Source organism: Mobula hypostoma, chromosome 7, assembly GCF_963921235.1.
Source record: "Mobula hypostoma chromosome 7, sMobHyp1.1, whole genome shotgun sequence".
Taxonomy (NCBI): Eukaryota; Metazoa; Chordata; class Chondrichthyes; order Myliobatiformes; family Myliobatidae; genus Mobula; species Mobula hypostoma.
Window position 1 is genome coordinate 38,136,260 of NC_086103.1, and position 12,895 is coordinate 38,149,154.

General features: G+C 39.8%; 2 protein-coding genes across 3 annotated transcripts in view; both read right to left on the reverse strand.

Annotated features, from left to right (window-relative positions):
- The window catches only part of LOC134349894 (keratinocyte-associated transmembrane protein 2-like), a 26,011-nt gene extending 15,791 nt beyond the window's left edge, over window positions 1–10,220 (reverse strand). Inside the window, exons 1-2 of the mRNA XM_063054857.1 lie at window positions 10,190–10,220; window positions 4,495–4,740 (exon numbers count right to left, since the gene is read on the reverse strand). Of these exons, the coding sequence (XP_062910927.1) occupies window positions 4,495–4,740; window positions 10,190–10,220 (277 nt within the window). The remainder of the gene's footprint in view (window positions 1–4,494; window positions 4,741–10,189) is intronic.
- LOC134349241 (voltage-dependent anion-selective channel protein 1) overlaps window positions 9,814–12,895 on the reverse strand; it is a 31,170-nt gene continuing 28,088 nt past the window's right edge. For both annotated transcript variants that reach the window (XM_063053266.1, XM_063053267.1), the window contains exon 9: window positions 9,814–12,609. In XM_063053266.1, the coding sequence (XP_062909336.1) occupies window positions 12,518–12,609 (92 nt within the window). In that variant the 3' untranslated portion in view covers window positions 9,814–12,517. The remainder of the gene's footprint in view (window positions 12,610–12,895) is intronic.

Here is a 12,895-nt window from a genome sequence, read left to right on the forward strand (position 1 = left end):
GTCATGCACTTTGGTAGAAGAAATGAAAGATTTGACTGTTTTCTAAATGGAGAAAAAAAATACAAAAAACTGATGTGCAAAGCCACTTGGGAGTCCTTGTGCAGGATTCCTTAAAGGTTAATTTGCAGATTGAGCCTGTGGTGAGGCACTCGAAAGCAACATTAGCATTCATTTCAAGAGGACTATAATACAAAAGCAAGGATGTAATATTCAGAGACTTTATAAAACACTGGTGACGCCTCACTTGGAGTACTGTGAGCAGCTCTGTGCCCCATATCTTAGAAAGGATGGAGCTTAAACTGGAGAGGGTTCAAAGAAGGTTCACGAAAATGATTCCAGGATTCAATGGCTTGTCATAGGAAGAGCGTTTGATGGCTCTGGGCCTGTATTCACTAGAATTCAGAAGAATGAGGGGTGACCTAATTGAAACCTATCAAATGGTGAAAGGCCTTGATTAGTTGGATATGGAAAGGTTGTTTCCTATGGTGTAAGAGTCCAAGAATAGAGGTGTGTCCTTTTAGAATGGAGATGACGAGGAATTTCTTTAGCCAAAGAGTGGTGAATCTATGGAATTCTTTGCCACAAGCACTCTTTATGTATATTTAAGGAAGAGTTTGATAGATTCTTGATTGGTCAGGGCGTGAAGGGATATGGTGAGAAAGCAGGACATTGGGACTGAGAGGAAAATTGGATCAGCCATGGTGAAATGGCATAGCAGACTCAATGGGCCAAATGGCCAAATTCTGCTCCTACATCTTATGGTCTTATGGATGTCACGTCTTACAAGTTCAATTGAGTTTCTTGAGGAAGTGTTGAAGATGATCAATGAAAGTGTAGCAATGAATGTTGTCCATATGTATCTTAATAAAACATTTAACAAGATCCCACATGGTAGGGTGGTCCTTTAGTCAAAACAGGGACAACACAATTTTTGGTGGAGTTGCGGACAGCAAACTGTTCACAAAAGTTGTTTGAGTAGTGGACAGTATAAAGGGCTGTCAAAGACCACACATCATAAGAGAAGAATTAGGGAATTCGGCGTATCGAGGTTGTACACAGAAATGACAGATGGAGTTCAATCTTGAGTAAGTGTGAGGTGTTACACTTTGGGAGGTATAATGTCAGGGTAAAATATACAGGACCCTTAGCAGTACTGAAGTATACAGGGACTTTGGGATCCAAGTCCATGCAGCTTTGAAAGTTGTAACACAGGTAAATAGGGTGGTGAGGAGGGCATATCATATACTTTCCTTCATAGGTCATAGGCACTGAGTTATGAAGTCATGTTGTAGTTATAAATAAAACTCTGGTTACTCCTCAACTGTGCACCACTGTGCAGTTCTAATTGCCACACTGTAGGAAAGATGTGGAAGCTTTGCAGCAGGTGCGGAAGAGGTTCACCTGAATATTGTTATTAGGAAAGTTTGGACAAGCTTTGATTATCTTTGATTATAGTGTTGAAGGCTGTGAGGCAATCTGATGGAAGTATATAAAATTATGAGAGGCAGAGATAAGGTAGTCAGATCCACCTTGTGAAAAATAACAAATATTAGAGACTATGGCTTTGAGAAGAGGGGGAATGTTTAAAAGATTTGCAATGCATTTTTTTAAACAATGGTAGGTGCCTGGAGAGCACTACCAGTGGGCGTGGTAGAAGAGGATACAACAGCAATATTTAAAATGAACAAGTGAGAAAAAGAGGAATATGGACCTCATGCAGGTAAATGGTACTAGATATGTGGGTACCAAGATCAGAACAGACGTAGTTGGCTGAAGAGTTTCTGTACTACTTTTTAAAATGTCTTTAAAAAGTTCAACAAATGCTGTTAATCACAAACCATTTGTATTCTATCACATATCCTACAAGACTTAACTTTTTCAATATGACATGGTTCACCAGCTTTCTGTCCACTTTTTGCCTTTTTCCTTCCATAATAATTGTGTATGACCTACCTGGACAGACCATTCATGTCAATTTAACTTGTTTATAAAGGATGACTATGATTATGACTTGTTTAGGTAGAAAGAAGCAACCTGATGTCAGGGCTGGTAACGAAAGGAATGGATTGATCTTCATTTTGTTGGGAAAGAATTTGGTGGACACGCCAAACTATTAATAATTTTTTTTGTCTATTATCCAGCACTGTAACCCTCAAAATTAATTCATCCTCCCAAGGCCAACGAACTTAACCTGTTCTTTAACAGATTTGACATTGTGGCCCCTGCCCATCCCCCACGTGTCATCTGTTGTTGGCCCCCAACCAACACATATTCCACTCTCCCCTCCTACCCCTCCTCACAGTCCCCCACCCTGCTCTCATGACTATACCCCTTCCCCACATGAAACCACCACAGTGGGGTTCACAGCTGAACAGGTGAGAAGACAGCTGAAATGTCTCAACCCAAGCAAGGCTGCAGGACCGGATGGTGTCAGTACCAAGGTGCTCAAAGCCTGTGCCCCTCAGCTATGTGAAGTACTTTGCCATGTCTTCAACCTGAGCCTGAGGCTCCGGAGGGTTCCTCTGCTGTGGAAGACGTCCTGCCTCGTCCCTGTGCCGAAGACGCCGCGCCCCCAGCGGCCTCAATGACTACAGACCGGTGACATTGACCTCCCGCATCACGAAGATCCTGGAGAGACTTGTTCTGGAGCTGCTCCGGCCTATGGTCAGGCCACACTTAGATCCCCTCCAGTTTGCCTACCAGCCCCGACTAGGAGTTGAGGATGCCATCGTCTACCTGCTGAACCCTGTCTATGCCCACCTGGATAAGCCAGCGAGCGCTGTAAGGGTCATGTTTTCTGACTTCTCCAGTGCGTTCAACACCACCCGCCCTGCTCTGCTGGGGGACAAGCTGACAGCTATGCAGGTGGATGCTTTCCTGGTGTCATGGATTCTTGATTACCTGACTGGCAGACCACAGTACGTGTGCTTGCAACACTGTGTGTCCGACAGAGGGATCAGCAGCACTGGGGCTCCACAGGGGACTGTCTTGTCTCCTTATCTCTTCACCATTTACACCTCGGACTTCAACTACTGCACAGAGTCTTGTCATCTTCAGAAGTTTTCAGATGACTCTGCCGTAGTTGGATGCATCAGCAAGGGAGATGAGGCTGAGTACAGGGCTATGGTAGGAAACTTTGTCACTTGGTGTGAGCAGAATTATCTGCAGCTTAATGTGAAAAAGTCTAAGGAGCTGGTGGTAGACCTGAGGAGAGTTAAGGTACCGGGCAACCCCTGTTTCCATCCAGGGGGTCAGTGTGGACATGGTGGAGGATTACAAATACCTGGGGATACGAATTGACAATAAACTGGACTGGTAAAAGAACACTGAGGTTGTCTACAAGAAGGGTCAGAGCCGTTCCTATTTCCTGAGGAGACTGAGGTCCTTTAACATCTGCCGGACGATGCTGAGGATGTTCTACGAGTCTGTGGTGGCCAGTGCTATCATGTTTGCTGTTGTGTACTGGGGCAGCAGGCTGAGGGTAGCAGACACCAACAGAATCAACAAACTCATTCGTAAGGCCAGTGTTGTTGTGGGGATGGAACTGGACTCTCTGACAGTGGTGTCTGAAAAGAGGATGCTGTCCAAGTTGCACGCCATCTTGGACAATGTCTCCAGTCCACTACATAATGTACTGGTTGGGCACAGGAGTACATTCAGCCGGAGACTCATTCCACCAAGATGCAGCACTGAGCGTCATAGGAAGTCATTCCTACCTGTGGCCTTCAAACTTTACAACTCCTCCCTTGGAGGGTCAGACACCCTGAGCCAATAGGCTGGTCCTGGACTTATTTCCTGGCATAATTTACACATTACTATTTAACTATTTATGGTTTTATTACTATTTAATTACTTATAGTGCAACTGTAACAAAAACCAATTTCCCCTGGGATGAATAAAGTATGACTATGACTACATCTGTGAAGTGCTACATTACGTTCGTATGTTAGGCACATACCCCATATCTATTAGCTGAAATCCCAACACATTACAATCTATCAAGGAACGAGTTACTTCCAACAGTGCGGGAATCCGGATTAAACAATATGGTATTTGGAGTAAAGGCGATGCAGTGGTTTATAAACAATTTACAAATACTATTCCAGCCAGGATCATGACAACTTTAAGCAAGCACGAATACGATCGATTTGAAAGTTTAAAACTTTTTTGTTACATCACCCCATTTAATAATAACTTAGGAAGAAAGAAAACCTTGCCATGTTACATGTTTTACTAAGTTAAATGTGCGAGTCCAAGGACACCAAAGTGTTTATTGTCACCAGTCCCAATCTAACGACAGAGTCAAACCTGACCCACAGCAACATTGCCCCAGACCTTTCCTCGCTCCCTCGCCCTTCCCACCCCCTCATCCCCGCGCTCTGCCCGGCCTCCCCGTGACCACTCGTTACCATCTTCACCACAACAACTCTCTTCCTCCACCCTCCACCCCACCCGGTTAAATTCGGCCGCGGCCGCCGCCGCCATCTCGCTCACCCGTGCTCTTCTGACAACCGACGCCGGCCACGGCGGCGGCGATGAGCGTGAGGGTGAGGGAACGCGCGAGCGTCGAGGTCCCGAACCCTGTTCGTGCTTCCATCTTCCACAAAGCAGTCACCCCCGCCGCTGACGTCACGGCTTCTCCCGGCGGGAGGGGCAGGCTCGCCTCGGCCCGGCCCAGCCCTGCCCGGCCGGTTCCCACCTCTCGGCTGCGATAGGTGGATACGTATGCTGGCACGTCTCCTTTTACATCACGAAGGGAGCAATTTTCCGCGGATGCAGTTACGTTGAGTTTGCCGCACAGAAGGAGAGTATGTGATGAATTTCAGAGAATAGTCTTCTTTGGGTTAAGGGATAATTTAATTCCAGCCCGATTCTGAAGTGGCTGATGTGCGACCCGCAAACGCTGTCCCGGCTTCGGCAGGGGCTGCTTGATGGAGAGGGTGGATCTTGGTTTGGGATATGTTGTGCTGCTGCTGTTATGGTAAATTTTGCTCCTAATCAAGGGACCTCATTTCACAACATCAACCCCAATACTTCTTTTCCACTTTGTGTAGCCATGGGCCACTGATTCGTGGGATTTGTTTTTATAGCAGGATTTCAAACATAATTGAGTTGCTTCGTCTTGCCCTGGTGGAATGTGTGTTTAAATATATACTTTTTAAAAAAAAACGTACAAAAGTGAAAATATGCTTGGATGATAAAGACTGCGCCGCCATTCACTACGGTCACGGCTGATCATGTCTCAATGCCATATATCCCACCCTCCCATGGTACCTTTTACATCTAGAAATCAATCTCCTCATTAATTATATTCCGTGACTTGACCCCCCCCACCCCACAATTTTCTAGAGTAGAAACTCACAGTAGATAACTCACAATTTCCCTACTCTTTTCAGTGAAGCACTTTCTCATCTCATTTCCTATTGACAGTGCCTCTTTTTCTGGAGGTTGTGCATTCTCCCTGCTAATAAGCTACAGGGGCCTGTCAGAATTACACCCATTTCTCTCATTCTTCCGAACTCTAGTCTATACAAACCAAATGGATCCAATTTCACCTCATATCAGTTTGGTGAACACTTGTCCAGGTAAGGAGACCAAAACTGCACGTGACATGCCAGTTGTGGTGAGACCAAGGCACTATATAGTTGCAGGAAGATATCCAACCTCTGTACTCAAAACAGCTGGCAATGAAAGCCAATTTGCAATTTGGAATCTTGCTTTCAGTGACATACCAGGAGACACCTAGATCCCATTGTACATCATTTCCCAATCTATCACCATGTAGATACTGTATCTGACTTGTATTTATTTTTGCCCATAACTTGTCTAAATCACCTTGAAGTTGGGGATGAAGGATTTCCTTAGACTGAAGTTGTTGCCCTTAAAGCTAAGAATTGGTAGAGAAAAGATTTGATAAGGGTTACATGATCAGATTTGGGTAAATCAAAACGTATTTCTATTTAGCAACAGGTTAATGAACCACAACTCTGAACCATAGAGACACAGCCTCTAATCTGATAGTGCTTCAAACCTGCATTCCCCACCTCTAGAACGTGAGAAATAGGAGCAGGAGTAGGCCATCTGGTCTGTCAAGCCTGTTCTGTCATTCAACAAGATCTGGCCATGGACTCATCTCCACCCACCTGCCTTTTCTCCCATAACCCTTAATTTCCTTACTACACCAGAATCTATCCAGCTTTGTCTTAAATATATTTACTGAGGTAGCTCCCATTGGGCAGAGAATTCCACAGGTTCAAAACTATCTCTTACCCTGCCCAACCAAACTGAAAATTTTAATTATTTTCTCTCACCGATGCTGCTTGACGCACTGAATATCTCCAGCCGATCGTTTGTTACCACAGATTAAATTGACCAAAGATGCAGATGAGATGTGGAAAAAGTGTTTTTAAATGCAGGATTTGTAGTGATCCTAAACTTCCTGTTTGGTTGAACCAGAGGCAATTGAGGTCTTTGAAATGAAATTGAGTAGACATGAGAGAAAAAAAGATTAGTAGAGTTGGAATAAAGCAGCATGAGAAAGGGTCCACCTGGAATGCTTTGAAAGGAGTTAGCTTGAATTCATTGGACTAATACAACTCACCATCACCACCCCGCCCCCCCCATTCCAACTGCAAATTTGCTCCAGAATATTACGCAACGATGAGTAGAAAATAATTGAATGATTACACCTACATGTACGACGCTAGCTTGTTTAAATATTTTGATTCAGATTATCGTAGATCCATTTTAATTTCATTATAGAAATAAGATTTTCCATGTTCAGCAATTAATAGCAGCTGTTTCACTAACGGAGATTTATTCCTCAAATTTATTATTTTTGTTAAATTTTTAGTGTCCTAGACAGATGGTAATGATTTCATACCATAACTTCCGACCAGAGGTTTTGCACTGATGTAAGACTTCCACTTGTTTCCAGCACTGGCATAGTCAGTTCTAAACCAAAGATGGCATCATATGGCCTACTGCTTGTGCTGCATCGGAGCCACTAGGGGCATCAAAATTCCACTGAGCATATGCTGTTAAAACTTAGTGCAAGCACATTGGCATAATTCAAAGGAATGGAAGAAATGGGCGACCGGAAGGAAAGTGAAGCTTTTTTTTTGTTTAGTTAGTTTAACTGTATGTGTTTTTGTGTGTTCATTTAAAAATGTTAAGTCTTTTCAAGAATGTTAATAATTTCATTTTTGGCAGCTCACAAGCTTTGTTTTAAATATTTGTGAAATAGCTGATAAGCAGGGATAAGGGTGGCTAGCCCCAAGATCTGAAAGCCAATGGGATCGTAACAGATTGACTGCTGAATTCTGCCTTGCCAATTTGTGGGAACCAGGCTCACAGTTTAAGGCTGCCTAGCACTAAGTTGGTAAAAAAAAAAGGCATACGGGCAGGTAACCTACATTAAAGTATCAAAAGATATGCAAGAACATGCAAAAACACAACAAATTGTTGCAAGAGGAAATCCCTGTAGGTTCTGCATTTAGATTCAATATGCATTGAATTCTTTGCTGAATTTGTTAAGATGTGCAGTGAGTTGGCAAATGGGACCATAGAAGAGGCAGATTAAAAGTGGGGGCAAAATTGTGGCAGATTGATTTTATTATAAGAAGGTCTGAGTACATTCACTTTGGATCCACGAAAGAAAACTCAGTATTTTCCAAATGGTGAATAATTTTTTACTCTGGATGAGCAGATTGACCAGTTATTCGTTTGTACAAATAAAAAAATACCAATGGATGAAAAGAATGAGATTTTGGAAATATCAGCTTGAAAAGTGACATTTGCAAAATTGTAGTGAAGACAGAATCCACAAAAATAGGAAATAGGGTAGAAGTGCAATCATGTTAGCTTTCTTCGTTTGCTGAACCTATTCACTATTCCGCTGCAAATTATTTAGACAGATTCTCCTGCAATCTCACTTCATAAATAATTTTCTTTTGTTACTCTTACTACCAAAATGGACAATGCCACCTTTTTTCCACCTAACATCCAGTTTGCCCAACTTTGCCCACTCAGCCAACCTATCTGTATCCCTTGTAGCCTCCTTATGTCATCATCACAATTTAATGTACTATTTTCGTGAACTCAATCAAATCTTTTGATGTCATCATCCAAGCGATTTATACAACATATATGTTGAATTCTCCACACGAGATCCCGCGGCACACCACTCATTACATCTTGCCAAACAGAAAATACTGTTTCCTGCTCGGTATCCAGTGTTAGAAATCATCTACAACAGCACAACTCACCAAGTGGGAAAAAAAATTAAGGATTGCACCAAAAGACCACAGGTTACAGATGGTTACAGATTCATGAAGAACAAGGTTGCAGAAGGATTTGTAAAGCAGTTAAATAAATCTTCCATGAAATAACAGAAGGAATCATTTAAAATGGTCTACCAGCTTGAATGTCTGTGTACAAATACCTTTAAGCCACTGAATGTATATTGGCTGCAGCAGCAGAACTATTTGGGATCAGTGTTACTGAAGCAGTATGGAATAAGTCTTGCTGCTGAATCATACCAAAGATCTCTTTAGTGTCATAGCAACACAAAGTTGTACAGCTCAGAAACCGATTCTTCAGCTCACCACATGTTTATTAATCCAATTTGCTTGCATTAATTCCAGCCATGCCTTGCTTAATCAAGTACCTCTATTCAGAATAGATTAGCCTTCTGGTAAGATGGCGGCACACTTGGATGCAGGAGCTTCTTCTAAATGAACAAGCTACTCAATGACTTCATGGAAGAAGGGTTGTAACAGTTTTGGGGGGGTAAAAAAATATAATTTGGGGAAGGAAACAGTTTGCACACAAAAGAAAATTTATTGGGTTTCAATGTGTTAAGTGTTGTGCATCAAAAACTGTAACAAAGATATACTCCCTTAACAACTTTTAGTTTTCTTTGCACTAGAACTGAGCCAGGATGACATTGAGAATGAAACAAATGGTGTATTAAAAGCTGATAACCTAGCTACATTTTGCAGCGTATGACTAGTGTTTCATTAAAATTAGTTGATAACTAAAATAGCAGGAACGAGTGGAACAACCAATACTGACTGTGGAGCCATTATTCCAGATATTGTAAAGTAGAACCACAGGTCTCGTACAAAAAAGCATAAGCATGAATAGCACGGTACTGTAATACTTCACTACTCAATCTTTTCCAAAAATTGAAGTGAAATAAAGCAAAACAAGTCAGTACTGGGAAATTTTAAATCAAAAGCTGCACCTATATATTGATCAAATCGGGCTTGAAAATGTGACACAGATGCAGTTCATTGAATAAACTTTGAATAATGGTTAACCACGTTCAGGTAGAGAAACACAGAAAAACTGTGCCAAAACACAGGTTGCATGGAGCCTATGAAAGCAAGATCAAATGCCATTGAACAGAGGCTAAGGCTACATCGTTTATAACATTAGGTATTTTTAAAATTCAGAAGGTGGTGAAATAAGGTAAAGCATTTTCAGAAAAAAATAAAATCAAAAAGAGCAGAAATTCATCCTTTTGTACTAAGTATGCAATCAGCTGCAACTAGTATTCTAAATTCAAAATTTGGTTCTGTTGACCTCAATGGAATCACATTTTTGAAGTATAATCCCCAACCAATAATAGTATATTAAGTGAAGGAGAAGTTTCTGACCCAATAGGTTTGACAAGAAAGTTCCTTATGTCATGGATAGTTACAATTGCAAAAGAACTTATGCTCAATAAAAATGTGATCAATAAAGTGAATGTATTTTTTTCCATGGGGAAGGACCATATACACCATGCCATGAATCACAGTGCTCATGTATAGCAAAAGAGACAGGATTATTTTAATACAAGTTAAAGAATTTATACTTTCGAATTTGAGGATCAAGAAAAGTTCTATAATTTACTTTCCGGAGAAGTTCCTGAGTTCTGAAAGGCCTAAATTTTGAAAGGAATAAATTTGTTGTTTAAAATTCTTATAATCTGGTCACAAGTTTTCAAAAATGACATCAATTCCCTTTTTGAAATAAATTCCACATTTATACCCACATTATTTTTAACAACTTTAGGATGACATTACAAAGGTTAGAATAAAAACAGAACATTGAAAAATTTAACAGATCAGACAGCATATTGATGGGTTATGTAGTGTTAAAACTCAAATGTGAGTTAAAATCTCCTTGTTACTGATGGTACCTGCAGGATATTTTGCAGAATTTTCGACCATATATTAGATCTCCTACAACTGCATAATTTTAAATTTATATATTATTTAAAATTCTTAGCAAATTCACAATTGGCAAGATATAAGCGACCTTGTATAGTAGGTCCTGAAACTGAGATCTTCCATTAATTCAGACAATGCAGGAACTACAATTAACTAAATCATTAACAATTAAATTATTAGATATTCGACTGGAACTGTCACCATTTACTGGAAAGACATTAAAGGGCACATCATTTATACTTAAGCACTTCTAACTAAGATGAATTTTACTTTAGCTTTTGGTTAAACACCACTGAGATTCCAGAAATTACAACAATTTTACTTTTTAAATGGGAAGATTTTACAAAGAACCAATGCTTCTCGAGATCTCTAAATTTTTGCATTACAATGGAAACAATGTAGTAATTCATATCGTTTCCAAATAAAGCTGTATACAATTTAAACTTTTACAAGAATTTTAATGGTTTCAATTTTACAAAGCTAATTTATAAACAAGCAATCCTGGAATGCTGGTTGTCCATTCCAAAGAAAACTGTTTAAACTTGTGCAGAAAGTTTTTGTTTTTTAAATAGTTTAAGCAACCACAGTAGGTAAGCTACTTGAGTGCATGCAACTCTTTCCGCCATTCAAGTGTAATTAAATGAAAGTTACTACATAGTTAAGCACATAGAGATGCTATAGATGAAACCTAGAGACAAATTAAAAGCTGTTCATTTTGGCGAGAATTGGGCAGCAAAGAGTGGTGGCAAAATTATAACAGAATGATGAGCATATTTATATCTTGTGATGAACAAAAATACTAATTTGGTTGCAAGTACCTAGTTTAAACAACCTGGTTCAATTAAAATGCTTGTGAATTAGTTCAGTCATCAACCTGAAAAGTTAAGTGATTCTCTACACAGATGCTGTCTGACTTGAAAATTTCCAGCATTTTGTTTTTATTTTTGAATTCATTATTCCTTACCACATTCTCATATTTGCTGAATTACTTTCACACATTACAAACACTGCAAATATTTCAACTCAAATAAAAGGAACAGCCAACTTCAGATGAAGAGAATGACTGTGTATGCTAACTTTCATTTTAAAAAAATACCCTAAAGAGATAGCAGGTGTCAAAATTTCAATACTTCAACACTTTGGTTATTCAAATTCAATACAGCTGATTCTTCATACAGAATTCGTCATGACAAATGTACAAAAGCACCGAATACCCACCCAAACGTAGCACCTTACTTCAAAAGCAACAAGCCCAAGATGCCCCACTTTAGAAATTTGCTTAGTCTCAGCCAGTCTGAAACCTCCAACACAGATACCTTTAAATTGTATGTAAGCGCTTCCCACTGTGGAAGACTAAAGATAACAGGACTGACCCTGGAAAATAAACAGACTGGCACAGAAATAGAGGGATCTATCAATCATACAAACCTTGTAATGAGTTCCTTCCCAAAGTTATTTTCCTATCCCACATTTCTCCAAGCGAATGCCCAAAATACACTCACCAGGGTTTCCTTATTTAACTCTGGCCATGGGTATTTATGATAGGCTGAGTAGAAACCATTCTGCAGCACTTCTGCAATAATTTTGGGCCATAATTATAAATGATTCCAGATTCTCAAGACATGTATATGGTAATTTTGTATGGCTTACATCTGTATATGGGCCCTTCACCATTTTCTAAGGTACTTTTTTAGTGTTGTTATAGCCTTCAATAACGCCACACACACAATATTAAATATGTTCCACTTTGCGTTTCTAATACTAAATATAGTCCAATTTGGGATTCAGGAACTAATTTTCCTAGCTATCTCCAGAACATGGAAGACGACACTTTAAACGAACAGCACAACAGGGAAGTAAAAAGATGGGACACTAAATTTCTTTTGTGTGTATTTTTAACTTTGTTAAGCCCAAACATCACAAATACCTGCTGAAAACATACAAATCTCTCCATATGGCTATGTTGCATCAACTTTTTCCAGAAGGTGCAAGGATAAGGACCACAATTTCAACCAACAATAATAGTGTTTTGTTTTACACCACATACAACCAGTCTTTACCAAGAAGGGAAAATAGACATTAATAGTGAACTGCATATATCTAAGGGATACAATAAATAGTCATAATGACATTTTGAAAATGCATTCTATTCTTCAGAGGACAATCTCCAAAGAAGATAATTTGATTTTACTATGTTTGGGCAAATGGCTCAACAAAAATATAAACAGGATCTTCGGATTGCTACTGTGGAAAATATTTGGAAATTTACTGATTGTAGGTTCTTTCTATTTCTTGGTTTATGCTTCAAATTCAAATCCAAGGCCAAGTTTATGACCACCACCATTAATATTCTTGCCATCCAGCAGTGCTGACAAGCTTAGTTTAATACCTAAGAGAGAATAAAAAAACAATGATCAGTTACATAATGCTGAATCCATATACCTCACATTAAAAGCTGTGATTAGTATTGGCTCATCTATTCAAATACATTCATAAAAGTATACGTTCAATTTAGAATGGGGTTGATGCTAGCTAGTCCGCACCCTTTTAGCACTTAAGTAATCTCAGGTCTTCAGTTCATGTACAGTATAGAGAGAATAAATTGTTCATCCTACCATTTTAAAGTGGACTGGATAAAGGGGATATGATGTATGGAATAAAATTATTTGTAGCAT